Source organism: Idiotropiscis lumnitzeri, chromosome 15, assembly GCF_059441095.1.
Source record: "Idiotropiscis lumnitzeri isolate Australia: NSW breed Sydney's pygmy pipehorse chromosome 15, RoL_Ilum_1.0, whole genome shotgun sequence".
Classification (NCBI taxonomy): domain Eukaryota; kingdom Metazoa; phylum Chordata; class Actinopteri; order Syngnathiformes; family Syngnathidae; genus Idiotropiscis; species Idiotropiscis lumnitzeri.
Genome location: NC_142405.1, coordinates 3918525 through 3945412, shown reverse-complemented (window position 1 = coordinate 3945412; position 26888 = coordinate 3918525). Strand labels below are relative to the sequence as shown.

At 47.1% G+C, this 26888-nt stretch overlaps 3 protein-coding genes and 1 non-coding gene across 7 annotated transcripts; 3 read left to right on the top strand and 1 right to left on the bottom strand.

Moving 5' to 3' along the window:
* The first annotated feature begins 68 nt into the window (after nucleotides 1–68).
* nog1 (noggin 1) lies at nucleotides 69–10190 on the top strand. Its single transcript, XM_088317661.1, has 3 exons — nucleotides 69–138; nucleotides 703–775; nucleotides 8227–10190. Exon 3 carries the CDS (start codon nucleotides 8588–8590, stop codon nucleotides 9269–9271), a length of 684 nt encoding a protein of 227 aa, XP_088173787.1. The 5' UTR covers nucleotides 69–138; nucleotides 703–775; nucleotides 8227–8587; the 3' UTR covers nucleotides 9272–10190.
* A 3534-nt stretch (nucleotides 10191–13724) lies between these two features.
* On the top strand, nucleotides 13725–22350 carry LOC148322304 (uncharacterized). Of its 3 annotated transcripts, none has more exons than XM_088317658.1 (20): nucleotides 13725–13934; nucleotides 14781–14858; nucleotides 14932–14997; nucleotides 15288–15439; nucleotides 15593–15686; nucleotides 15754–15913; nucleotides 15992–16121; nucleotides 16204–16321; nucleotides 16825–16881; nucleotides 17461–17529; nucleotides 17629–17718; nucleotides 17807–17910; nucleotides 17961–18423; nucleotides 18490–18588; nucleotides 18666–20387; nucleotides 20531–20678; nucleotides 20862–20979; nucleotides 21060–21219; nucleotides 21328–21420; nucleotides 21623–22350. In XM_088317658.1, exons 1-20 carry the CDS (start codon nucleotides 13821–13823, stop codon nucleotides 21734–21736), a joined length of 4149 nt encoding a protein of 1382 aa, XP_088173784.1. In that variant the 5' UTR covers nucleotides 13725–13820; the 3' UTR covers nucleotides 21737–22350. The 3 variants fall into 3 exon arrangements, with proteins under 3 accessions (XP_088173784.1, XP_088173783.1, XP_088173785.1); XM_088317657.1 differs by having other exon boundaries at nucleotides 15562–15646; nucleotides 17988–18423; XM_088317659.1 differs by having other exon boundaries at nucleotides 15562–15646.
* A 222-nt stretch (nucleotides 22351–22572) lies between these two features.
* On the top strand, nucleotides 22573–26616 carry LOC148322303 (uncharacterized). 2 transcript variants are annotated; one of them, XM_088317112.1, is made up of 7 exons: nucleotides 22573–22919; nucleotides 23398–25196; nucleotides 25299–25392; nucleotides 25555–25643; nucleotides 25821–25945; nucleotides 26032–26104; nucleotides 26210–26616. In XM_088317112.1, exons 2-5 carry the CDS (start codon nucleotides 23400–23402, stop codon nucleotides 25857–25859), a joined length of 2019 nt encoding a protein of 672 aa, XP_088173238.1. In that variant the 5' UTR covers nucleotides 22573–22919; nucleotides 23398–23399; the 3' UTR covers nucleotides 25860–25945; nucleotides 26032–26104; nucleotides 26210–26616. The 2 variants fall into 2 exon arrangements, with proteins under 2 accessions (XP_088173238.1, XP_088173237.1); XM_088317111.1 differs by having other exon boundaries at nucleotides 26032–26133.
* Nucleotides 26617–26772: 156 nt separating this feature from the next.
* On the bottom strand, nucleotides 26773–26843 carry trnag-ccc (transfer RNA glycine (anticodon CCC)). The gene has a single exon. It is a non-coding gene; the product is annotated as a tRNA-Gly (tRNA).
* Between the last annotated feature and the right edge of the window lie 45 nt (nucleotides 26844–26888).

Sequence of the window (26888 nt, the reverse complement as noted above, 5' to 3'; positions counted from 1 at the left end):
GTGGAAACAAAGCTAAGATAGAAAGTGAGCTGAAGGATCGAGACATTTACAAGAAACAACACAACAACATTATTGACCTTTGACAGACTGGTTATTGACATGTTTGCCAAGATGAAAGATGAACGCGCAACATCACTGGTAAGTAGCATTTTTATTTTGAACCATTCAAAGATTTTATTTGTAACCTTCAGTTGTAAGGCTATGAATAGAAATGGAAAAAATGATGTTCAAGCATATGAGACGGAACAAAACGTGGATGCGTCGTTTGGGTTCCGGAGATGGGATGAAGATGTAGATTGTAAAATAACGTCGGTCAGAAAGTAAAACAAACATGATTACATTCTGAACGCAGGTCAGAGTGAAGGGGCTGTACTGTACCATTTGGGGGTCACAGGTCAGGGCCAAATGTTACCAGTTTGCCACATGAGATTCATCACTTGAAGAAGTCGAAGCTTAAGTTACGACCTCTGACCTCAGTTTGGGCCAAGGAGGAATCACAGATTTGTTGCTTTATTGAACCGGGTCATCACACATGAAGAAACATCGGCAGAGTTCACCAAAAAGTTGCTTTTTTCCATCTGCGGGCTCTTCACAGATGGAAAGACGTCAACAGGCAGCAAAAACATTGAAGTAATTGAAAGGAATTGTGGGAAATTTCTTGATTGAGTCTAACCATTCTAAGTGTCCCATTCTACATTTCAGCCAGGATGTGACGTCGGCCGGCTGCATTGACAAGGACTGACTGCGCATGCCAAACTTTATACAAGATCAGCAGGTAAAGTTTTGTGCACACATACATTTCTTCAATGAAAGTAATGTGGTGACTCTAGCGCCCTCTATAGAGCAAGTGCCACTGGTTGGGTGCCATTTTGTCGCATTCCAAAAATTCCTACTTTCCCCAAATTCAAAGTCTCTCATTCCAACAATTCAATTTGTCTTCAAATTGTAACTTGTTGGGTTGCAAAAGAGAAAGTCACACAAGGCTGACTGACCCCCTCCTCTGCACTCGTCCTTAAGGAACCCCCCACCCCTCTTGCTGGACGTCATCTCAGATTTCCCAGGTGCCTCTCTGTCTGCCAGACGTAACAAAATAACGTCTCTGCTTGCCGGCTTATTTTTCAAGCGCTTTGCTCTCTTTTTTTGCTCATTTCTGCACCAGATCACCACAGCAGATACCCACCGTGCGCTTCTGCTTCTTCCCCTTCGTCATCCATTACCTTTTTTTTTTTTTTGGGCTTCTTCTTGCTTGCCTTGGCCCATTGCGGCGCCATAAACGCTTGATGCTCAACAGTGATGATTTCCTTCAAATTTATTGAGCAGCGCAATCTGCTTAATTTCCAGTATGTTTTCTACAAGGCAGCTTGGAGGAGGGAAACATACTTAGCAGCTACAGTAAAAAACTTGAGTCCATTCACTTGTCGTATAATAACCCCCCAAGAAGGATTTCAAGGATTTAATCAAGCGTAGCAAAGTTTTGACTTGATGATAAATCAAAATTTTCTAAATTTCTGCAGAAGGCTGTGTGCGTTTGTGCGCGCGTGTGCACGTGTGTATGTACTGACATGGCAATTTGGTGTGGAATGGTGCACTGTCACCGAGGGCCAGTGATCAAAGGGGAGATGGGGGGGGGGGGAGTTGTGGTCAACGTTACAGTTCACACCCCAACGAGTCCGCCTTCACTTTTCCACCTCGCCCCCTGCCGCGCCGACTCCGCAGGCTCGCTCAATGCAATCTGTTGCAGGGGGTGGGGGTTTGGCAGGCTGCATTTGTGGCAGTTTGGGGGAACCCTGGGGGGGCAGCAAAGGCGTGTTGTGCAAATCTTCAGCACAGTGAGACCTCAACGGACTTTGAGTTGTTTGGAAGTGCACATGATTGCTTTTATTGTGTTAGTTTAGTTAAGTACGCATCATTGGCCTGTCAGCGGGATGGCGTTGGGGAGGGTGTGTGTGTGTGTGTGAGATTTGTTGTATCCCGATCGCCCTTGTGTAAAAACCAAATCGCGGGCATCAAAGAAATTCTAGCCAGCGTGTCGGAATAGGATGACTGGACGCCGCATGAGATGCGCCCCCCCCCAATTTTCTTTCACCATTTAAATACCTCCATTGTGCTTAACATTAAGATACAGCGTGGAATTAACATTGATACACTCTCTTATTGGATGGCGGGCTGGGGCGTTTTTTTTTTTTGCATTAGGCTCTGCGTGAGAAATATGCGTAGTCAAACAAACCAGCGGCGGCTCGAGCAGCAGCGGGAAGCGTCTTTTTCTTCTGTGTTTACGTCACGCTCTAATTTCAACTCCAACATGTGACAAATTGGTGAGAAACAAACTAGTCTGATCCCACCGGCCCGCATCTTTGCGCACAAGAATCACGGCAAGGAAATCAGATGGGATAGTTCTTTGAAAAGAGTCCATTTGTCGTCCAGGTGGGATGAGTCAGGAATGTCGCCAACGATGGCCTCAAAAACACAAAACTCACACTTGACAGGTGCATGCTACAACTTCTCTCTTGGAAATATTCTCCTTGAATGAATTTAGTCAAGTTTGGACTTGTGGCGCAAAGGATGTCTTGTGTGTGTGGCCCGAGCTGCGTCTGCTGTTTGTGCGTTCTGTGCGCGACGTTTGACGGTGGTGTTTATTCCGGAGACAGAAAGGAGCGCGTTGTGCGAGCGACCGTTCCTCTGCACCGCTCATTACGCTTAATTAGCCTGCGTGAGCTCGTCTTGTCACGTGAAGGCGTGGAGGAAGGCAGACGGCCACAGCGACGCCGGCTGTTCTTTTGAGGAGTGGGGCAGGCAACTCTCACGTGACTGCGTGAATATGAAAATTTGACACTGTACTATATTTGTTCAGCTGCCGAAGTTGCAGTGGCGCTTCGAGATACGAGTGCACGGACTAGGGCTGCCACAAACAAATATTTTTAGAATCAATTTTCCTATCAATTATTCCATTGCTTTAGTCTATAATTTTTATTTAAAAAAAAAAAAAATTTATTAAAAAAAATTGTCGAACATTTTTTTGATCAATTAATGGAATTTCAAACTTTCGTCACAAGCAAATGTGCTGTTGTGTGGCAACCGCTAATTAGCATAAACACGCGGCGCTAACCCGTCATTAAATACCAGGAGGCTTTTAAATGAAATTAAATTCTCAACGGCTCATTTTACATTAAGTGCGATTGACTGGCGACCTGTCCATGAATACAACAAAATTCTTAATTTAGAAACTCATTAAGCCACCTACAAACGTAAAAAAAATCCTGCTCTTCAGCTAATGTTCGTCTTATTAAAAAAGCAGGTTTTCGCCAGGTGTCAACGATGCATTTAAAAAAAATGTGATCATAGCGGGCTCGTGGCAGGAGGCTAACGCAAAGCCACAAACACTTCGGCGTCTCACGCCAGACTACCGTGCTGCCGTTTAGAGCGCCGAGGCGTCAATCAAACGGCGGCTCGTTAACCATCGTCTAAATAGTAAACATGTCCTGGACTTTTTCATTCACTTCTTAGGAAATATTACTCGGAGCTTGGCGGCCGTGCGCTCCGCTAATGAAAGTCCCGCCAGCCAGCCAAGTCACACACACGCTGGTTTCGTGTCAAAATGAGACACGGGCGTGTTGGGATGCGTAACCAGCAGACGTGGCGCTTCAGTCGCTCTCAAATAGGTCTAAAGTAAATTTCAAGTTCATCCCGCAATTTACAAGGACCAAGTTATCATTCGTTCTAGTTTGAATCTATTTAATATTTAGGTTAAGCCTTGTGACATAAAATCATCTTTCCCCTTTAAAATGAATGGAAATATAATCCACTCCAAACTCCTAAATAAAATATAAAAATAAATAAGAAACACAGATTATAATTTGTGTTTGTAAATTTTTTTCCACCGTACTACAATAAAGTGTAATTGCACATCCGCTCCAGTAGTTGGCAGTGGCGCTTTCCTTGCCCATTGTGCGCCGCGAGTAATAACTCTACAGTGTAGGTTTGTTTTGCAACGAAAAGGCTATTATTTATAGTTGTGGCGGAGAGCGGGTGGTCGGGGCGGGGGCGCGAATTGTTTTCTTCTTGCTGGGGGGGGGCGTAACAGAAAATAATTGAGAAGCACTGATTTAAAGGAAGTGAAGTGAAGTCCAAAATGTTCTTGACAATATTATGTTCTATGCGCCCTCGTGGTCTAAAATCTTTCTGATTAATGTCATGTTTGCGGAATATGAATTAAGAAATAAAAAAATCCACCTCACCTTCTCGGTCAATCTTAGAAAATATAAGGTTGCCGGGCTTATGGCGTCCTTGGTTTGGAAGCGGCCAAATTGAAACAAAAAAACAGCCTCAATGTCTTGATGTGTGAACCAGGCCTAAGTCAAGTGAAGCATTTGCCTAGTCCGAAACGTGGCGACTTACTATAAGTCTGATTGTAGTCAAGTCATATGATTGAAGTCTCCCCATTTGTGGTAAAGAGCCAAGCTGGCATGGCAGTTAGCCGCCGCCGCAGCACGAGACTCGTCAGCGTGGCGTAAATCACCATGACGAGCCGTCAAGGTGGAGCCGAGCCGCCGCCGCCGGCCGGCCGTCTTGGCTGGCCGCCCTGTGCGCTCGTCCCAAGCCTCCCTCCCTCCCTCCCGCTTACCCGGCCGGTCGGCAGTGGCAGCAGGTGACAGAGGTCTGCTGTGTGCGAGCTCGCGCCGACAGACAGCAGCTTCACTGCACTTTTTCGCCAGCGAGTCGTCCGCGTGCATCACTCATCTGCTCATGAGTCAACACGCATGATGTCAGCCGGCCTCGCACACAACCGGACTGTATTAGCATAAAAGAGCTTATTTATTAAAGAAAGGTTGGAGGTTGGCGTGGGGGGGTTCTGGGGGAGTCGCGGGCTCTTTTCCATGCCGTGGACTGAGTTGTACCTCCCAGCGAGAGCCACAAACAAGCTGCTAAAAACACTTAAGCGGTTCTCCCCATGCAGAAATAAACACGGGCCAATTAGTGCTCTTATTTTTGGAAGGCGTTCAGCTGCCAACGGGAGTTGACGATGTGAGCACGCAGACCGGGCCCGACCCAGACGACTGGAATTTCAGCATGGACACCCGCCGACGGGCACAGGCGGCAAACGCACACACAGATACTTGGTGAAAATAAAAGACAGAAGGAAAAGTAAGAGAAGTACTCACTCACTCATCTTGTGTGCTTACAAGGGAAAAAAAAAAAGAAGACTTATAAATCAGAAATCCCTTATATAATAATGTAATAAATAATAAATGTACTGATGCACAAAATATTTTTGTGATGGTTCTGCTTTTGGTTAAAATGGTATGGTCAAGCTTAGCGTTTGGGATTCGGGTTCTGAACTGAGTAAAGAATTAGCAACGTAAACTTAAGATTACGACTGAAAAAATACACCTTGTCAAGATTAACTGGACTGGATAGCAACAGTGTGTTTGTACTTTCTTCCTTCCCACCATTGCGGATGAACAATCAGGCCACTATTATCCCACAAGAGAGATTCTTGATTTATGAAGTGCCAGTTGGGAGCCGAGTCGCCGCGGAACGTGTGTGTGTGGGGGGGGGGGGGGTGCATGCCGGGGTACAAGCGAGCGTCTGTCAGGCCCGAGCATCTTTGTGCGCCGACGTGTCTTCTGCTGGCCCGCGTAAACGTCGGTTGGACGGCGTTACAAATGGGGACGCCCGCTGTTCCACCGCGCCGCTCGTCAGGCTCCATTTAGGACTCGGGCAGGTTGATGGAGAGCCGAGTCATCCATCAACGGCGTCCATGTTTTTGTTGATAGCGCTCAAATGAAGACACGCTGCTGGCTGGACTCATGCGTGGACTGCGAGCGCAAGACCACATTGACCACTGTTCTGGTCATGAAAACTCGTCGCGTCTGATGGCCTCTTTGGAATTTCGTTTTTGCTCAGGAACTTTGCTGGCCTGTCCTACGAGTTAGATAAAATTACACTGTGAGGGTTGTTGGAATTTTAAAAATGCTTAGGAAAGGTGCCCCGATGTCACTTTTCGCTTTGGCCTGGTACAACGCATCTTAAAAGATGTTATCTGGCTTTAAAAGGCGGGGCATGGGCTGGTGAGTGCCGTGGGAGTCAGTGAATGAGATTGTAGTAAACCGTTGTGAGCTCAGGTTAGCCAGTGTGCAACTTAATTATTTCATTTAATACTTCATTTTTACTGTAACTTTAGTCCATGTATTTTGTTTTTTTCATGTCAGCTTTACAGTCAGTTTCAGTCGGGAGCGATAAATAAACATTTAGAAGCAAGCGCCCGTGAGAGTGTCCTCTCCTTTTCGTTTTTCGACTGAGCGATTTTATACACTGCTCTCCAATTTCTTGACACCAAAAACCCGAAAGCGGGCTCTAAGGAATACTTAAAAAATGCATTTTAATAAGTTTATATGAGTTTAACTCATTTACTACCTGCCGAGTAAAAAAAAATATTTAAAAAATGGATCTTTGACGTCTGTAGCCGTCAATGGCATTAAATGAGTTAGAGTGTAGTGGAGCTAAAACTATTAAAAAAAAATGTCTTGGCGTCTGGAAGGTATTCCCGTGATAAATGAGGCTTCACTCCAGATGAATTTGATGTGTCATAACTTTGCTAAATTGCTTCAATTGGTGGTGGTGATGTGAGTTGGCGTTGCAGGAGTGATGACGCGTTTGTGTAATGGAGGAGGTGGAGGAGGAGGAGGGCGGGGGGAGAAGCAAAGTGCTGAACAAACTAGCAAATGACAAACCTCAGCTAGCGCCAGAGTCAACAGCGGCCGACCGGCCTGCGTGTGTTCAGCTTGCGGCCGCAATTAGCGGCGGGTGTGAAAGTCGGCAGGCGGGCAGATAAGAGTGCTCGCTCGCTCCGTGCCGCGTTTGTCTTCTTTGCTGCTCGCCCAGCTCGCGGGGACGAATTGACTTTTCACTCCATGTTGTTGGCTTCTGGTGTTTGCGTCTGGCAGATGAGAAAACGGCGGGGGGGGGGAGTCAGCGACTGTGAACCCCCGCTCAAGCGGTCTGAAACGAGCCGCGATATGTGATAGAGAAGATCTGGAAAAATGTTTGCGCCAAGGTGGCAACGTCATTATGTATTTAGTTTATAGCATGATTTTTTTTTTTTTTTTTTTTGTGATGGGTGAAATCATTCTGAGGCCACGGCAGAGCCCTGAAAGGTTATGCTCAATGTGATGGTAAACATTGCAAAGTGGTTGAGTAACTGTCATTTACAACCTGAGTCCTCAAAAACTGGCGTTATGGTTTTTGCCAAAACAAATCAGACTTAGAACGTGAGGTTTTTATTTCTGGACAGAAAATCCAAACTGTAAATCAATTCTTCTCAGACTTTTGACCTCAAGTAGCACCTAAAAAAAAAAACTTAATTAACAACATCACAAATAAGTGTTCAGCAGAAAACTAATTATTTACTATTATTTTAATCCCACAAAGTTCCAACACTAACATTGCAATTAATTAAAGCACAATTACAAAAAAAAAAGCTTGATTTTTTTTTTTTTATTTCGATAAAAAGACAAAAATATGACATTCTCAAAAAAAATAAGACTTTATTCCAGATGCTTATTTTTTGCTGTTCTTGTAAGACTGCAGATTAGTTTTTTTTTTTCTTTTCTGTCCATTTATTCTCCCATGTTTCCATCTTGATATGTCGTCTATTTTTTTTCTTCTTTGCCGTGCGATGTGTAATGCTCGGTGTCGCTGGTGTTCACGCCATGCTGACGTTTTCCAGACTTTTGGCCATCGTTTGGCCGTAAACCAAACCAGGCGTGAATTAGCTCATTGACAAAGCAAACAAACGGGCATTTATCTGCCGCCGCGCCGCCAAGAAGCGAATGATTACGAGAACGATCCTCGAGTTCAGACAGCTTCACGCTCGCTGCTGACACTTTCCACGGCCGCCGCTCGCTCGTCGATGTTTACTTGGGAGCCAACAGGCGGCCATATTGTGTTGCCGGAGCTGCACGACAGCTGGATACGCTGAAATTGTGACTTACGAGATTAATTGACCAACCTTTTAACGCAATTCCGGAGCTGGGCACGTGACCCTTTTCAATCAGTCCCCGCGATCTTGGCACTGTTGTGGACTCGACCCTACGGCTTTATTCAGAAATTGTCGCCTCCTCCCGACCCAATTGTTGTTAGAGGGATTGTGGTTATGGTATTTGTGCATGCTTTTTAAGTACCCTCTTTTACATGTTAAGCTTCGTATCACCATTTTTCTCTCGAAAGAGCTCACAAACTGTCAAAAGGGGAGCCGAAGACTTGCGCACAAGCACGAGAAGGATTTACGCATCTTAACAGGCCTGACCAATGCGAGACGGATGCGCAGCTCGTTCCCAGTCTGGAAAAGCGACAGGGGGCGTCGACACCCGCCCCCACCCGACGCCCACCGAGGAGGAGGCGTGGAGATGTCGTCCTCCTCCTCGTCCCCCCCAGACAACAAGCGCGCATTGACAGCGCAGCGCGCCTCCCTGGATAAAAGCGGCCTTCGACGGCCGAGACGGACGGAGAAGCACGACCGGAGGAGGAGGCGTCCGCTCGCTCGGCATGGACGCCTCTCACGCGTAATTGCGCATCGGCTCACGCTGACATGCAGGGCAACCTGGCGGCCGTGTGCACGCTGCTGCTCGTGTCCGTCGGGCTGCTGGCGGAGCGCGCCGACTGCCAGCACTACTTCCTGCTGCGGCCAGTGCCCAGCGACAGCCTCCCGCTCGTGGACTTGCGGGAGGACCCCGACCCCGCGCTTGACCCCCGAGAGCGAGACCTCAACGAGACGGAGCTGCGCGGGCTCCTGGGGGACTTCGACGGCCGCTTTCTTGCGCTGTCGCCGCCGACGCCACCTTTGCAGCCAACATTAGAGGAAGAGGCGAAGTCGGCCGAGTTGACGGAAGTCGACGACGAGATGCGGCAGAAGCTGCCCAAGGAGATCCGTGCGTTGGACTTGGATGCGCATCTGCTGGGGAGGCGTCACAAAGGCGGCAAGAAGCTGAAACGGCGTTTGCAGCAGTGGCTGTGGGCTTACTCCTTCTGTCCGGTTCTGCACTCCTGGAGCGACCTGGGCGCGCGCTTCTGGCCGCGTTACGTGCGCGCAGGCAGCTGCCCGGCCAAGCGTTCGTGCTCGCTCCCGGAGGGGATGACGTGCAAACCCGCCGCGTCCACACACCTCACCGTGCTCAGGTGGAGGTGCACGCGCAGGAAGGCGGGGCTCAAGTGCGCCTGGATCCCCGTACGCTACCCGGTCATCACCGACTGCAAGTGCGCGTGCGGCACATGAACGCCGTCGTGATTCGCGATGGACATCACAAAGACACGCGCAATGTTTGCTCAACAGCAAGGACCATGGACCAAGTTCACCGTGGATGCCAACACAACCACATTAGTGTTTTCATTTTAAAGGACTGATTTAATTAATTTTCAGCACGCTGCGTTTCTGTTCACCGAGCGAGATTAAGGTGTGCAACCGTTTGGCGGCCATTATAATTACATTGGGGGAAACAAAGTTTTAATAATAGATAATAGGATTATTGAATGATGCCGCCAATATGCGTTTTCCGAACCCAAAAACGGCAGCGTATAGATGGTTGCCCAAACAGCAGCCTGAGGGCCACTTGCGGCCCATTGCATGTTTTTGTGGCCCGCCCCTTGCGCATATTGCAAAACTAAAAGTAAACACGGCACACTTTAAAGGATTACAAGAAAAAAATGTTGAAAGGCAACAGGCCATTTTCTAAAAGAAGAACGTAAAAAAAAAAAAAGGACATCTCACATTTTTCATTTAAAAAAAATTGTTGGAGCTGTCGAGCAATTTGTTGAACATCAAAGTTAACCGCAAGATGAGATTTTTTTTTTTTTCCTCTTCAAGTGCCTCTTATAACATTGAATTGGAGCACACAAAATAGTTTTGTTTGCTCAGCACAAGGTGACCTGATGCCATTTTTTTTTCTCCAGTGCGTGGAAAACGTTTGGCCAGCCCTGCGTGGTCTCAAGTGCTCATGTTGTGTGTCACTCAATATTATTTGGAGCCAGAGTGGACTTTGTTGCTGGACTCTCGCTTGGAAATGTTTTCGTTGTCAGAGGTGCATTGTGGCTGACCAGCGTCCATCTTGTAAATTAAGAAATCTTTTTTTTTTTTTTTTTGTGGGTGCTATTTATTCTTTATATTCTTGCAATAAAACAAATGACAAGACTTCAAATGCACTTGCCCGCCTTCTTTTTTGCAACATCAGTGATGTCATCAATGACGTTGCCATGGTTACCTCGTTTCTGACACCATAACGAGTCCTGTGACGCCTCGTCTGCGTGAACATTTTTGCAACACGAGCTGACGGCGGCCTGCTCGTCAAAAAAGTCATCACTGGCTGAAACAGTCCATTTATTTGTTGTGTACCCAGAAAGGTGACGGGAAATACAATTTTAATTTTTGAAGAAATCGTGGTCATTTGTGGCTGAAATTCAAGAAAAATCTCATGTTGGCGGACGAGTTGTAGCAGCCGGGATAATGTCGCCATCTTTCCCGAGCAAATGTTTTGCAACACTTAAGGTTGAGGAAAGATGTCATTTCGTAACTTGAAGTGGGAACTCCGGCATTTTTATTTTCCAAAATGAAATGCATGAATCTAAATCTTTAGATGCTTCCCTAAAAAATGTCAGCCTCTAGGTCGTGGGACCTTGCCGTCTGGCGCTTTGCCAGCTCGCGGCGCTCTCCCACACACCGCCTAATTGGACTCTTTTCTGCGTTCAAACGATCACGCCGGATCTGGCGGGGGTCATTCCTGTCTGCCGTAAATTCTAGCGGTTTCGCGATGCGGGGGAAGTTCGGGAGCGTTCAGTAGGTTTCGATGGCGGGCGAGCCTGCCGTTTGATGTCTAGAGCTCGTTAATCGGAACACGGACTGGTATGCGAGGTCACGACCCGCTTTGATGTCGGTCGCTTCTGCTCAACGCTATTTGTGAAAGATCAGGAAGCGTGGCAACTTTGCACGCCTTGTGACGCGCGACGGCCAGGTTGCAAGGTGGACGCCGTTCGGCCAATCCAAAAACTGGATGCTCTTTTTCGAGACGTCTACCGGCTGGTCCCTGGCATCTGTCGAAGCGGACAGCGCAAAACACTTTCAAAAGTCTCTTTAAAAAAAGTTTACACGCATGGTGTTTTTTTTTTCACGACCTCTCGAATCAATGGAAGTTCGGTTTATTGTCTTGGAAATCACAATTGCTGGCGTGTGAGCGTCAGCTTAGCATCATTAGCGCCCATCCGGCCATCTCTTCACGTTTTTCCAATCTCACAGTCCTCCTCGACGTTTACGTCTCCTCCTCAGCTGCCGTTTTACATCTGCAAATGTCTTCCAGATCCCTTTTTTTTCGACTCACACCTTCCACAAAGTTGACGTGCGGGCCGCAGCCCACCTTGGCGCCGTATCGACGTGGAAGTGCAAATGTATTTCAGATTCGGGCCTATCGCAGACGTGGAACGGGGAAGGGAGTGGCGGGGGTTGCGAGGAATTCACGGCCAGCTTGTTTGATCCGACCTTGGCGCCATCAATCAGATTGCGGGCCTGAACAGAGTTTTTCAGTCCTTCGAGACGTCAGATAAAAAGTGGTTTTCACTCGTGAAATCACAAAAAGTGACTAAAAAAAAAACGTGTAACGTAGTTTGCCACAATGAGCTGACAAAGACAAACAAGTGACTCCTAATGTGTCGGAATTCTCTTTCAAGCCAGGGTTAAGGTTTGAAATTTGGATTTCAAGTCAGGCTTCAAGTTAAGGTTTCAAATTAGGGTTTCAAGCGAGGTTTGATGTTTCAAGTTAGCTTTTCGAATCAAGAAAAAGCTTTAGCTTTCACAGTCACCATGACGTCCATCAGGGGAAAATGGCTGCCATTTTTTTAACCCCACCCACACACTTTTAACACACTAAAAACTACTAAAAATGATTCATTAGGTAGCTGTGATTTAAAAAAAAAAAAAAAAAGGCTAGTAAGTCACTTTTTTTAACTAGCTTGCTGAATTATCTTACAAGTGAGGACAAAAAGTGTACTCGTACACGGTCATGAAGCTTAGTGTGAAGAATGTGGAATGCTCAGACAGATTCCCACCCGAGTTTTTCGAACCGTCAGACTCGAGGACTCCGCACCGGTGACGGATGTGGAGCGAGACAAGACGGACGAGCCGCTTTGTTGTCCTCCAACGGACGAGCTCCTCAATATCAACGCAACTTTGTTGATTTAGAATCCAGCCTAGCCCGATCGGGTTTCCAAACGTTCCCTTTGAAATGGAAGCGCGAGAGACACTGTCCTGACCTCAGCCCAGACCCCGGAGTCATCCGGCGGCCTCCAAAGTCTCTGGACAGTCCAAACATGCAAATTTAAAAGTCAATGCATGGGTGATGCCGTTCAGAATTGGTTCCTTTTTATACACGATGAAAGACAAAGATGGAAAACAAGGCCATCTTTTTAAAGTTTTTTTTGGGGGGGGGTTGGTGAAAGAAACCCATGATGCTGATAATTAAAAAAAAAAAGAAAAATGCTCTAACAAAAATAGGGTGCCATTTTTCTTAATTAAAAAAAAATGGTGGTGTTTTTTTGTGAGCTGGAGAGCATTCATGAGATTTCATTTCATTTCACCGAACCAAATTGATTTGATTGGCGTTAGGAGCATGCTCACAGAACAAATAAACGTGTAACTTGAGGCACCACTGACATGTAATCCCAGCAAGTCGAATAAACAAACACTTTGTTCGATTTTCTTGGTCGGGCTGACGACAGGAAAATATCGTTTTGATTGGTCACACATTTAATTCAGTTGAAACAAGTTTGATAAGGACCGCTCTTTCTTTTCCTCGCTAGTTGCGATGTTATCATCTTTAATTCACTCAGCTTGTTTTGGCTAACAATCTTGTCAGAAAATCAGAAGCCTCTTATATGAAGCAATTGGCAATAATAATAATAACAATAAACACCCATGAACTTTAGAATAGAATAGAAAATAGAAATAGAAATCCCTTTATTGTCATTGTACTCAAGTGTGCAACGAGATTAGAGGGTTTTTAGGTGATTTAAGCATCACTCTATCCTTCAGTCTTGCTGTGACAGACTTTTACATTGTTTCTGTACTGCCTCATAATCCAAACATCGGAATATATATATATATATATATGCGCGTGTGTATGTATATGTAATACAGTTGTTCTTTGCCTTTAAGTGCAACAGCGCCATCAAGTGGCAGTGATGCTCCTCACAGTCGTCACGTTTTCCTATCGCGTATTCAGCATCACTTCCACATTTTAAGTAGTATTGAGACTTTGTACTTACGTAGAAATAGATATTTGTGTCGGTACACAAGTATGGAATCTGAAATTTACTCAATATTTATTTTTATTGTAGTGTCGTGTGCCCCCAGGGATGAATATGTTTTTCGTAAATACGTATAATAATAATACGGTCACATAGACATACGGTCTTGAAAGAACATTAAAACGGACAACTAAATATCCACGTATCTCCATACTTGTTTATCTTCACCAGACGATGCACATATTTCTCTTTATATTTAAAAAAAATCATTTTACTTTCATATTGTGTTTCGGACGGTATTTCGTTTCCACACAAGCCTTTTTCTAATTGTTTTTTTTATTATTATTGTGTTTTCTCGCTTTTGGTACGTGCGTTGACGTCATGAGCGTGACGTTATGCTCGTGACGTCAGCCGTCACCTAACGTGCTAGTGACAGACGCGCGGAGGACACGAGAGACAAACAGAGCGCAAGACAGCGACACGAGGAGGGCAGCAGCAAATTCCATCACAACAAAAACAGGAAAAAGAAGAACAAGATGTCGGGAGGCCCTTGTGAGAAGTTTCAGGCCAACTTTTTTAACAAAACCAAGTGTCAGAACTGCTTCAAGTCACGCGAGCTGCACGTGCCCGCGCACCCGCGAATGGAGCGAGTAAGGACAAACCCAAACATTGCATTTGAAATCTTTCTCCTTATTACTAGTCTTGTTAGAATTTGATTAACAGCTCGTAATTGTTGCTAGCGTCAATCAGCTAATGCCGCTTAGCTTCTTTTCGTCATTCAATTTTTATTAACGACCCCCCTGAGTCACGTGACGTCCTCTTCAGCGTATGCTTAAAAATGGAAAGGTGCAACAAAACCAATTGGTTCTCATGTTGATGCTGTCTATCTATCTGTATTATATTGATTACAAAGTTCATTTTTGTTTCAATAAATTTCTACGTCTGTTCATATGTTATGTATTAGGCAATACACATTTTAAACAAATTGGTAAGCGGTAGAGCTGCTCGATTATGAAAAAAATATCACGAGTATTTTAGTAAACATTGAAATTACGATTATTCCAATTATTATTTTTTGGGGGGTAGAAAAGGAATGAATGTATATACGGAAACAATGTTCAGACAAATCACCTTATTTTTTTTTCTTAAAATTTATTAAAAGGTGCAAATGTATAAAAACGGATATAGTTTCCTTGTATAAAGAAATAGTGCATTGGCATTTACTTGTTATATACTTATAAAATACCATAGTATATTGTAATCATAATTGAATTTCCATTAATTGCACAGCCCAAATCAGGCTATTAAAATGACATCTTTACTTTTACTTTAAATTTAATCAGATACATTTTGTGCACAGATAACTGCCAACTCATATTAGCTGTAGCTATTCTGAACTCCCAAATATAAAGATAAGTGGGAAGTGGAATATTGCGTGTGTGTGTGCGTGTGTGTGTGGCCTTGCGTTTACTGTAAATTGTTCCCGTTGTGCGCAGGCCAAGGCGCTGTACGCCGGCTGGCTGTGTTTGGCGCCCGAGGGCACCGACTTTGACAAGGCCACGCACAGGACACGGGTAAGGCAGCGCCGCTCTTAACGCTTAGAGATGATGATGCGGTTCTGACTTTTGTCCCCCCCACCCTCACCAGAAATGGCAGCGTCGTTTCTTCGTGCTGTATGAAGACGGCGTCGTGACCTTCGCGTTGGATGAGCTGGTGAGGCGGGCGGCCATGTTGCTCCAGATGTTTTGCAGAGGATTTAGGATTAGTCCCAGTGCTAATGCACATCAACCCTCCTCCTTCCCCCGCTTGCATTAATCTTCGTAACCCCCCCCCTCAAATGTTAATTCGGCTTTATTGTCATCATACATTCATATCACTTGTCAACATTTCATGTCACGAGCTGAAGAAGAAAATGATCACCAAATAAAAATGGAGGAAAAAAAATCCCAGATGTTTAAACTCGTCGCCGCATTAATGCTGTCGTTTTGTTTTCTGGGCTTCAGCCGACCACTTTGCCTCAGGGCACGCTGGACATGAATGCGTGCACGGCCGTGTTGAATGCGGAGCCGCGCACGGGCCAGAAGAACGCCTTGTGCATTGTCACCGCACGCCAGGAAGTGTACGTACGCGCCGACAACAAGGACACCATCGGCGGGTACGCACACATGAACACTCACTCAAGTCACTTCCTGACTTTTCACGTCTTCTCACTCGTTTTGTCGTCACACTTCTTTTCTGTCGTACTGACTCGTGAGTGCGTGTGATACCTCCCGTCAGGTGGAGTGATCAGCTGGCTGTCTTTGTGCAGGCCAACGTCAACAACCTCAAGAAGAAACGCAAAGTGGACGCCCCCTGCGTGCAGGTTCGAAATAAAAGTGATCAACATTGCCATGTCTCCGGCAGTGCTGCGATGTCTTCAAAGGCGAGTTCCTCGACTGAAGCGGTCTTCTTTTTCTTCGTCTCTCACAGGAACCTTCACCCGCCAAGATGGCCGCCCCGGGCCCCACCTTTCAAGCGCCAGTGGTGGTAAGCAGCGGCCATTGGCCGGAAGACCAACATGTTGAGAGGATCCCCGTCTGGACTGTAGCGGGAAGTGATCTCACAAGCCCTCAACACGCCCTCACGACAGGTGCAGTCCAATCACAGCTGCTTCCCATCTCATCACTTCCTGCCATGTGACTTCTTCATCTGTGCTACCTCTTCACAGACTGCGACGTGTGTGATGTCGGTGACGTTCACTTGACATGCGGACATTTTCATCCATGCGATGAACTGACTGAACAGGAGACCAAGTTCAATCAAACGTGCGCTAACAACATGGACGCCAACCACATCAGGTGACACAAAACATCCAGGCGATCGATCGATCGATCAATCAATCAATGCAATGCGATCGTTTGTGTTCTTGGCGCTTTGCAGCTGTGACTTTTGGGCAGGGAAGCACTTGATGAGCGGCGAGGCGTGTGGGATGGAACAGGAAGTGAGGATGTACTCGTCCGTGTGCGGCAGGAGTGATGCCCGCCTCAACGAGCGGGAGGTAAATTCTTTCAGAAAATGACTTGCTTATTCACCACTTCACTCGCTAAATACTGAAACTCACTCACTCACTCATTACTTCCTTTTTTTACTCATTCACAAAATTGATCAAATCAGAAAATCAAAATCAGTGAAGTGACAATATGAATGCTGTGCACAAGTTCTGTAGTGGAAGTAGAGATCATGTGACTAAACACTGCACCCTGATTGGCTCCATGGCACCTTTGTGCAAAGCGATGTTGTACAGATGGCGTCGGTTGGCATGATGGCATCTGTACGGGCTTTTCTGGACGAGTTCCACAAACGGCTTTTGGATTATGATCTGGTAAAAGCCTCCAGCGGTCGGTGTAGTGATCGGCACCCCCACCACCCCCGCGGTGCTCAGCGGTGGGCTAATCCTCACCGCCGAGCGCCACACACGAACCAAACCAACTGTTCGACTTGACTTGAAATCACGTCACCATTGCAATTTTCTTTCTTCTCATAAAATGTTTCTTTTTGCAGCCGGATTTGTTAAACTTCAAAAAAGGTTGGCTGGTGAAGCTCGACGACGATGCTCAGGTGAATGTCAACCTCATCATTTAGTATAAGCTGGGGCTGCTGATGATGGTTATTTTAATAATTGATTATTTTTTTCTGATTAAGTACAATTGATAAATCAGATGAGAAAAAAATTGTAATTTCCATTCCTTCGTTCAAATATGGAACATTATTTCAAATTGACAGCACAATGAATGCATACATTTATGATATAATTCCTTGTTTGGTCTGTAATATCCGGTAGAAAAGCTTTAAGAATATTAATTGTTCTTTTCCAGAGTAAAATCAGATGTTTGCAAATGTCTTCTTTTGACATAATCAGTTTGCTTTCACAGAGGGTTACAGAAATCAGAATATTCACAGCTGAGAAATTCTGAGATTTTGGACAGATAAGGTCTTGAAACCATTAAACGATTATCAAAATAATCGTTGAGTAACGTGATAATTAGCTTCTGATTCATTGTTGGAATATAGACAAAAATTATGTGTGGGCCACGTTTGATTTTTAAAATCTCGATTCAACTTTGATGCATTATAGTCCACAACAAAAATAACGTTCAAGGCTTGTTTTGTGTCAACTTAGTATTTGTCTCCCTCTAGTGGAGAAAGTACTGGTTTGTCTTGTCTGCCGATTGCCTCAAGTTCTACAAGGACACCCTGGCCGAGGAGGTTTGTCTACAAGCTGCTTTTCTGTGTTAGTTTATCATTTGAGGATGTTTCTCTTTCCTTGCTGTGACGTGGCCGTGGTGTTTTCTTTCCTCCCGCCAGGCTTCTGAGCAGGAAGGCGAAGTGGACCTGAGCGAATGCTTCAAAGTCTCGGAGCAGCAGGTCCACAAGAACTATGGACTCCAGATCCACGTATGACTAACTACTTGGCATTGAAACCCAATGTGTTTTTTTTTTCTTGACCGATGTGAACTTTGAAGCTTCTTTCAACATCTTCCAGACTCCGAGCAGTATCTGCACGTTGTCGGCCATGACGGCTGGAATACGCAAGAACTGGATCCAAGCTCTGATGAAAAATGTGCACCCTGCTCCTGATGTCACCAGGTAACTTATTTACAGCTTGCAAACTTGTGACATGTTTGTACGACGTACAGTTTGTCAGGCTCAGTGGTGCTCCTCAGTCCAAACCCGGAATCTTTGGTCAAACCGGACGTGGCTCCGGATTGGTCGCAGCCGAATCGGCATTCCAAGCCCCGGAGCGTCTCGGAGCGAAGGCGGGAAGGCCGCTACAAGACCTTCGACTGGACCGACTTTCGGCCTCCCTGCAGATCGCCAGCGGATGCCGATCAGTCTGGGCCCCCGCCGGCGGCGGCGCTGTATGGCGAGCTGGAGAAGAAAAGGAGGAGGGAGGCCAGGAGGAGGCGCTACGAGAGCATCCTGGGTTTGTCTCCCGGCCGAGAGGTGATGGGCGACGCGGCCGCCGCCGCCAGTCTGAAGGACGAAATGGAGGCGTGCTGGAAGCAGGTGGAGAGGAAGAACTCGCTCAGAAACGCCAAGATCCTCGACATCAACGACAACAACAACAACGCCGACTCCATGCACGACTACAAGAAGGCGGTCAGTACCTTACGTGTCATGTGTCGGTTAATTGTCGAGATGGTGAGATTGTTTGTGTGATGGCAGTTTGAGGATCTGAAGTGTCAGCTGGAATTGTCGGAGCGCGGCCGACAGGAGCTGGAAGCCCGTCTGAGCGTGTGGACTTCGTATCACGGGACTGCAACGGTAAACACATTCACCGTATCGACTGAACATCTGGACTGCATTAAGTCACTTATTTCCTCCTCTCGTCTTTCCTAAAGGCGGAATGTTTGCAAAGATCTGGAGATGATGTTCACTCTCCGGGTGAAAGTGGAAACCCAGAAAGCGGAATTCCGGAGCCCCAGCATCTTGTCGACGACACGCCCGCAACGTGGATGCGTGAAACGGACGAGGATTTACTTCCCGTCTGGTGCGCGAGTTTGGCTTCCACGGCGTCGGACAGCTCAGACCTTCCGACGGACGGTGAAGCTCAAAATGAACCTCTCGACTTTGAGTCTTTCATGTGTGGCCAATGTGAGCGACCCGGGACGGACGGTCCACCGTGTCCGGACTCCGAAGGCGACTGCCGGTCCTCCGCATTGAACGTCTTGGGCGGCGAGCAGGCGGCCGTCAGGAAGCTCTCTCAGGAAGTGGAGATCCTGAGCGGCCAGAAGGAAACCCTCAACCAGCGCAATCAGGAGATGCTCAACCAGCTGAGCGAGGCGGACCGCGAGATCCAACGTCTGAAAGAGGAGCTCGATCTCAGGTGTGTGGAACCGCTTCCCAAAAAGATGGAAGACCTGGAGCAGGACCTTCTGGAGAAGGACCAGCAGCTTCTGGAGGCACAGGCCCTCATCACCTCCTTGGAGGACAGGCTCGGCGACGTCGAGGTTCTCCTGCGGCGGCAAGAGGACGAGGAGGAGCCTAGCGTGGTGAACGACGAGGTGGCGAGCGCGGGGAACGCCGAGGGCTTCCTGCTGCGATGCTTTCAAGCCACCGAGGCCAAGCTGACGGAGCTGGAGAGGAAGCTCCGCCAATCGGAGCTCAGCTGCAGGCAGCTCCAGGAGGAGAACAAAGCCCTGAAGGATGCCGGGCAGTTTCACGGGCAAAACGAGGCCGACTTTGCGCGGCCCGCTCGTGCGGACGGAAAAACGCACCAAATGCTGGAGTGGAGCATGCTCAGGTGGAAGGTTCTGGACAGGTTCTTGGAGGTTGTTGATCGGCTGGAGGCGGCAAAGAGCAAGATTGGAACCGAAGAGGAAGCGGGGCAGCCGGTCACTCCCTGTCATCTGAAACTGGAGGAGCTTTGGAGTGCGCTGTTGGACGGCGTCAACGCCAACGCTTCCCGCCCACAACAACAAGACGAGGAGCGTCACAGTGATGCGGAACCAAAGATAATTCCGGAAAATCAAATGTTGATGTTGGGGCGGAACCTTCTCACAGAAGATGACACCCACACCGGTTTCGACAGGAAACTCAAGGAGAACATCCAGGATGTTCTCGTGAATACCCAACGTGCCACCGCATCGGAAAGCGGCAGGATGTCGGACGATGCCGAGGAACGTGGCGCGCCGGACGACAGTGGCGTGGAATTGTTGGGGATGATCGTCCAGATCCTCTCGTCCTGGATCAACGTGGCGTCTTCGGACGTGCGGGATAAAGTGGGGTTGACGGCCGAGCGTTTGCGCGCTACCTTCATTTTCTCCACCGAGGCGGCCTTCTGCTGTCACATGACCAGCAAGTGCGACCGCCTGCTGGGAGAGAACAGGCAACTGCGAAGGCGACTTTCCCACGCGGAAAAGCGAGCCGCTCGCGTCGACGCCAGCAGCCAAACGCAACAGGGAGCAGAAGAAGAAGGCCGGGAAGTGACGGGACGCCGAGAGGCGGGTCAAGTGGCTGCGCTGACGGGTCGAGTGGCGGATCTGGAGGAGCAGCTGTCCATCACGAGACAAAAACTGAGCTCAGATCAGATACAACATGATGAGGAAGTGCAGAACTTGAAGGTAGGGGACTTTGTTGCTTATCTTAATTTCATTTAAATGTCATGTCTATCAAATCATGTATGTTAGTTTCACTGAAAACTCAAAATGGTTCAGTGTTTATGAATACACGAACAAGTTCAAATTCTTGGGGGGCGGGGCATCAGGCGGAATGCGAGCGTGGTCTGGCCGCCATGGAGGCTTGTCACGTAAAGGCGACGGAGGAGCTGCGAAGGCGACACCTGCGGGAAGTGGACTGCCTCCTGGCCGAGCGAGACAGGGTGCTGAATGAGGAGGCTGTCGCTACGGCAACCGGTGAGACGTTCCTGCGAGTGGGTGTGGCAACAGGCGGTGGCTGGTGCAGGGCGCTGTCAGGATCGTTATAAAAAAAATTGGCAATTTTCAAAGCCATAGCATCCACCCTTGCTTGTCATTCTGATTTGTCATCGATGAGTAATCAACTTGCTCTGTGTTCATCTTCCTGTACGTCGGGGTCAGCCATCGAGGCCATCGAGCGCGCCCACCGTGTGGAGCTGGACAAGGAAGTGCAGAGGAGATGTCAAACGCTCAGCGTGACAGGAAACGCGCTCTTGGAGGAAGTCTACAAACTACACAGGTACAGGCCGACCACGGCCCGTTAGCATGTTAGCCTGTAGCATGTAGCGCATCAACCTGTGTGTGTTCGCATGTGTGCAGTGAGGAGCTGGCGTCCTGTCAGCAGGAGCTGGAGGAGCTGTCCTATCGGTTCACGCTCAAGTGTGTGGAGATTGGTCACATGACTCAGGAACTGGATGACCAGAGGAAAACGCTGAGTCAGCGGCAACAGGAGAATCAGGACCTGATGGACCAAAACCAGGTGAGAACACGTCTGCGATGGCTTCTTGGACAGATTTCATCTTGTGGCATTCTGTGTGCAATTGCAATGTTCTCAAGTATTCGTGGGCTTTCACTCATTGTCTTTCAGGAGTTGAGCACTCACCTGGCGGCCGAGGTTAATCGCCTGACCAAACAGGAAGTACCCCTTGTAAATCACGATGCCAACGTTTACAAGATGGAGGTGAGTGGACTTAATGGCACGTCCTCGAGTGCTCAAAATGTATCTTACAATGCATTACTATGCTGTTAAGACATTTTTCAGGGAAATTTAGGGAACATGTCTCACAAATTGCTATAAAGATATTTTCAATTTAAGAACTATCAAGGTCCACTGTAGAAAAAAAAAAATCATATTTGGGGAGTAAATGAAGGTGTGCTTTCAGCTGTTGCTGCGCGTGAAAGAGAGCGAGCTCCAAAGCATGAGGCGACACGTCGCGGGTTTGCAGGACAAACTGCTGGCCGCGCAGCAGGTCAGAGTTTACTGGAGCGACGAATGACGGCACAGGAAGTAGCAGGACGGAAAAGTCTGTTGAAGCCCCGCCCCTTGCTCTTCATGCAGCGCATTATTTCTGTTTTTCAAAATTTCTTCTCAGGCGACTCTTGAAGGTTCGTTGTTGTTTTGTACATTTTGTCCGTGGTGATGTAAATATTTCTTCTGTTTGAAAAATGTCTTTAACATATAAGGAATGTTTATTATTTGAGTCAAGTATTTCATCAATCCTTGTGTTTCAATCACAAAGACAAAAAGGTGAGCTTGTTTTGTCAACAAGATAAAAAAAAAATCCTGAGATGACTGTCAAGTTGAAGTGTTGGGGGAAAGACAGGCAACTTCCACATGGGTATGGCAAAACAAATTGTTTTTCATCAAATAAACAAAGTATCCTAATTCGAATTATAGAAAACAAAAACTTAAGGTAAACAAAAAATATCTGGTGTTTTATGTGTTTGAGATCTATATTGCTTACATGTTTATTTAAATGTATTTGTTTTACCTGAGAAACTAATCATTTTTGCAAATACCTGTAAATAATTTTCCATATAATGTACTGTTGTGAGAGTCTTTATCAAGAATAAATAAATATATAATACTGTTTAAAGGTATTTGAGTACATCAACATGAAGTCATTGTACTAATAAAACCCGAGCCATTAAAAAAAATACAGGCTTTCGCTTTGACACCCGCAATACACTCAGAATAAGCAGTACAGAAAATGGTTGGAAAACAAATTTGTATTTTAGAGTTGTGGTCTGAAAACAACCTTCGATGCAAAAATGTTAGTTTATGGTTTTACCTCAAACGCAACCTCTTTGTTTTGTCTCTTTACTCTTACTTTGAAAACAACACTCAGTCTTCCGGGTTTGTCGCATGCGTTGAATGGCGCTTGACTTGGCAAAGATGACAGCTGTCGTCACAACAACAACATCTTCATAGAGTACGAAACATTACGACGCCCTATTAATAATAATTTATCAAGATTTTGATCATTCCCGTGTACTAAATTTTTGTACGTGGCTTCGACAAAAACATTGACGACGTGTTCTTGCTAATGCTAGTTAGCATGCTAAACAGCTAACACGCTGTGGGTTGGCTGGTGGGCCTCCTGAAGCCGGCGGAAAAGCTTCGTAAGCAGGGAGAGACTCGCCCGGGACTCGCCCGGAACCTCTGCAACGACGCCGCAGGTAACACAGTCCACTTCATAATTCACTCAATATTTTTTTGAGGTTATTAAAAATTTGAGTTACGTTAACCTGTAGTTACGTTGCGTGACTGGTTTGTAAATTGTTTTTTTTTTCCTACCTTGAACCGAATATAACATTTAGGCAATATTACACATTTTATCTGGTGGGGAGGGAAAAAAATGAGTACACAAGATACAGTGGTCTCAAAGCTGCTGAAAATTTTTCAATTATGACGTCAGATTGTGTGATTCGTCCATTATCCAAGGCCTTTCATCTTCATTTGGATCGGTGAACTTTATTCTGTCCAAGATGATTTTCAGGTAAAGGACAAGGCGCCGTCCACAATGGAGTCGTGATTCAAAACCAGAACCTCAGAACAGTGACCAAATTGCTATTTTAACAAATAATATCACAGTCTATTGAAAAAGCTTTTGTCTACATGAAAGACTGTCAAAGTGCAACCAAACTTGTTTTTCAGCAATGGAGGCGGTCCCGTCTGAGTCTTCTGTCATGGCGGTCGACCTATCCAAGAGCTTCTCCGCACCGCCCCGAACCCAGAACCAGCACGCCCCCACCTCGGACCTCCCGACCAAGCCTGAATGGTACCACAGACATCCGGCCATCCCGCGCGTGGAGTCCTCGTTTGGAGCCGGAAGCTACAATGGCGACGGCGGCGTGGAGCCGGGCTACGTGAGCGCTGCACTCCCGCCAGGCATGTACCCCGACGGCGATCTGTGGTGTCCCGCGTTCTACCAGCCGGATGCCAGTTGCGAGGATGACAGCGATAGCGGCTCGGACGTCATCGTGCTGCTGGCCACCGCCAAAGAGCCGGTGCTCTGCGCTTCCTTCATGGCAGATGGCGTGCGGCGCATCATGGAGCCACTGTCACCCGCGCCATCTTCGCCGGGATGTTGCCGGCGGATGCTCAGCTCGCAGAGTAGCGACACCTCGTCATCAGAAGAAGAAGAGGAAGTGGAGGAGGAGTCAGAAAGCTCGGCGGACATCCCACCGCATCACGCGAGACCCGTCGTCCTCCTGGCGGACCTAAACGCAGACTACACCGGCCGCGCGCACTCCTGCGCTGACATTTTGAGTGACGACAGCGACGTTGTAGAAGTTCCCATCTCCCAAACTACCCGGAAGAGACCGAAACCTCCTCCAAATAATATTCAAGACGAATCTGCCGCCGTTGAATTCAAGCGCAGCGTCAGAATCAGGGCACACATCAGGCAGGCGCCACCGTCACCCCAGCCCGTGCGGCGCCGGCTCGCGAGAAGCGTCAAGAAAGACGCGATTGGCGTTTACTATGAAAGCTGCGACTTTGACGACACCGTGGGATACGCGCTGGAGAGCGACGACGATGCTCGTCAATGCCACACCGCCAGCGAATCTGATGACTCTCGCCTACACTGCGTCGTCAACCGATCTCACGATGCTCTTCAACACGCCGCCGCCGACAAACCAAAGGATGTCCGAAAAACTGATAATGGTGCCCATGACACTAAAAAATTAGGCGACAATCGGCAGCGCCGCGCCACCAACAAATCTGGCAAGGATCATCAACGTCACGCCACAAACAATTCTGATAATCCTCCCCGACGTCGTACCGCTAACAATTCAAACAACTCTCACCGGCGCCGTGCCACCAACAAATCTACCGACTCTGGAAAAAGTTCAACTCAACGAAAGTTGTCGGCGGGGGCTAAAAAATCCGTGAAGAGACAACGATGCAAACGGAAAGCGTGGTGTCCGCCGACATCTCTTTTCTCACCGCCGGAGCCTCAAATCAGATTAAGGTGCACCGTGCAAGAGCCCGCGAAGAAGAAGAAGAAAACACCCGACAATTTTTGCCCGTTTGTGCGAATTCGTTGGCGCGCCAGCTCGCAGCGGAATGACGTGACGGTGTTCAACCAGCAGGATGTCCCGCTGCAAAAACAACAAATCGCCGGCTGCTTTTCTTCTGGCGTCATGCCAAAGACTTCCTGCTTCCGTCTGGGTCGACTTAACGGCGCCGGCGCAGCGCCGCCGCTGTGCTGCCTATGCGGTCGCCAGGCCAACGCCGACGGGCTCGGCGACCTTCACGGGCCGTACCTTCCTCCGGCGGGCTCGCTCACTAAGTTACCGGACTGTCGTGACGACGACGCTGGCACCGGTGCCGAGCGCCACCTTGGCGAGCGCTGGATCCACTCGGACTGCAGCGTGTGGAGCAGCAAAGTCTTCCTGGTGCGAGGGAACTTGTACGGCCTGGAGGAGGCGGAGCAGCTGGCGCGCCACACGGTGGGTCTGGTGCAAAATCCTCGGATGGAACGTCGCTTCATCTTGGTTTTGCTTGTGACGACTTGACGCTCTGCTAATGCGTACTTGTACTTCCTGTGTCAGATGTGCTGTTGGTGTCACCAGTTAGGAGCTATTATGGGATGTTCGCACAAAGGATGCACTCGATATTTTCACTATGCGTGCGCTCGACCTTCAGGTATTTGTAAAATACAGTACATATGTGTGTGTGTTTAACATTGGTGGACAGATTTAGCATTTGTGTTTTTTGAATGAGTGTGTGTGGGGTTAACACGAGTGTGTGTGTGTGTGTGTGTGTGTGTGCTTTACATATAAATGGTTGTTTAACGTGTGTATTCAGGTTGTGCGCTAAATGAGGACAACTTGTCACTGCATTGTTCACATCACTTGAGCACAAGTCAACGACATCAACATAAAGGACACACACAGGTGAGTTGATTGGTGTGTGCGCGTGTGTGTGTGTGTTCACTTTTATCGTGTGTTTATTTGCATATGTGTGTGTGTGCTTGTTTGTTTTTATGTGAGATTATTCGTGTGTGTCTGTATGAGATCATTGGTGTCGAATGTGTGTTTGTGTTGACACGAGTGTCACGTTTGACGTGTCAGAGGCAAAGTTGGCGAGTGGCGCGGCGTCATGTCAGGTGACAGACGAGGCAGCCGCTCACATCTGTGACACGCGATTGACACGTGGAGTCACATGAATCAACAACGGCGCACCAGAGTAATCGCACGTAAGTCATCAGACTGTTTAAGTAATTAACACGAGGCAAGTTTAAAGCACTCATGTTTTTTTTTTTTTTTTGCTCCTTCGGCAAAGTGCTTCAGGAAGCGTGGCCTTCTCTGACCCCGCCCACTCTCCTGTGACATCATCAAAACCAGCCTGTTCATGAGTGTGTATCAACGCCTATCAAACTTTATGGTAGTGTTTCACCTCCACTGTATGTTTTTGTGACGTTTTTCTTGTGTTAATGTTGACAAGTGTCTTTTTGTTTCAGGTGACACGTTGGCAAGCATCACTAAGGGATCATTAACCTGATTAACAGCAAATTTGAATCGGAGATGGTTTATGAGTCTCTACATGTATTTTTGACATTGAATTAAAAAATGTTAGGATTTTAAGATATTTTCATATTTGGTTTTGAAGTTTGACCTCTGAAAGCTTGCACGATACGTATTTTACCATGCGTTGTCATTTCGAGCTTAAAAAATGGCACCTGTTGCTCAACTGAACCCTTAAATAATTAATATTATATAATAGGACACTACGTTACATATTATATTATTATTGTTACCTAAGGCTGGTATTATGAAAAGATAATGCGCTATGGGGAAAAAAAGGACAGATTGTGAATCAGCGCAGAAAAATTTATGTTGCTTCCCTGATTAAAAATATGAAAACACATTTCTTGACCAGTGTTATTATTAAGCATTCAGAAGTTTAGTATTAATTTTGGCAGAGCTTTTATTAGGACACGCCGTGCACACATTCACCATACCGTCATTTGAAGACCTACATGATGATGTCACATCCGATTCCAACATCACAGGAACAAAAACGTGCGCCGCCCGGGAATCGAACCCGGGTCGCAAGAATGGGAATCTTGCATGATACCACTACACCAGCGGCGCGATGTTTGTGATGGCCTCCTTTTAATTACATATAAATGTTTAATT

What these genes read in the sequence shown, in the direction of transcription:
- LOC148322303 (XM_088317112.1), top strand. Translation starts at nt 23,400, where the DNA reads ATGGAGGCGGTCCCGTCTGAGTCTTCTGTCATGGCGGTCGACCTATCC. An exon ending in AGCAGCTGGCGCGCCACACG is followed by an intron (nt 25,197 to 25,298) that starts GTGGGTCTGGTG and finishes TTCCTGTGTCAG; the next exon opens with ATGTGCTGTTGGTGTCACCA. An exon ending in AACATAAAGGACACACACAG is followed by an intron (nt 25,644 to 25,820) that starts GTGAGTTGATTG and finishes TTGACGTGTCAG; the next exon opens with AGGCAAAGTTGGCGAGTGGC.
- LOC148322304 (XM_088317658.1), top strand. Translation starts at nt 13,821, where the DNA reads ATGTCGGGAGGCCCTTGTGAGAAGTTTCAGGCCAACTTTTTTAACAAA. An exon ending in AGGCCACGCACAGGACACGG is followed by an intron (nt 14,859 to 14,931) that starts GTAAGGCAGCGC and finishes CACCCTCACCAG; the next exon opens with AAATGGCAGCGTCGTTTCTT. An exon ending in GAAGTCTACAAACTACACAG is followed by an intron (nt 20,980 to 21,059) that starts GTACAGGCCGAC and finishes GCATGTGTGCAG; the next exon opens with TGAGGAGCTGGCGTCCTGTC.
- nog1 (XM_088317661.1), top strand. Translation starts at nt 8,588, where the DNA reads ATGCAGGGCAACCTGGCGGCCGTGTGCACGCTGCTGCTCGTGTCCGTC.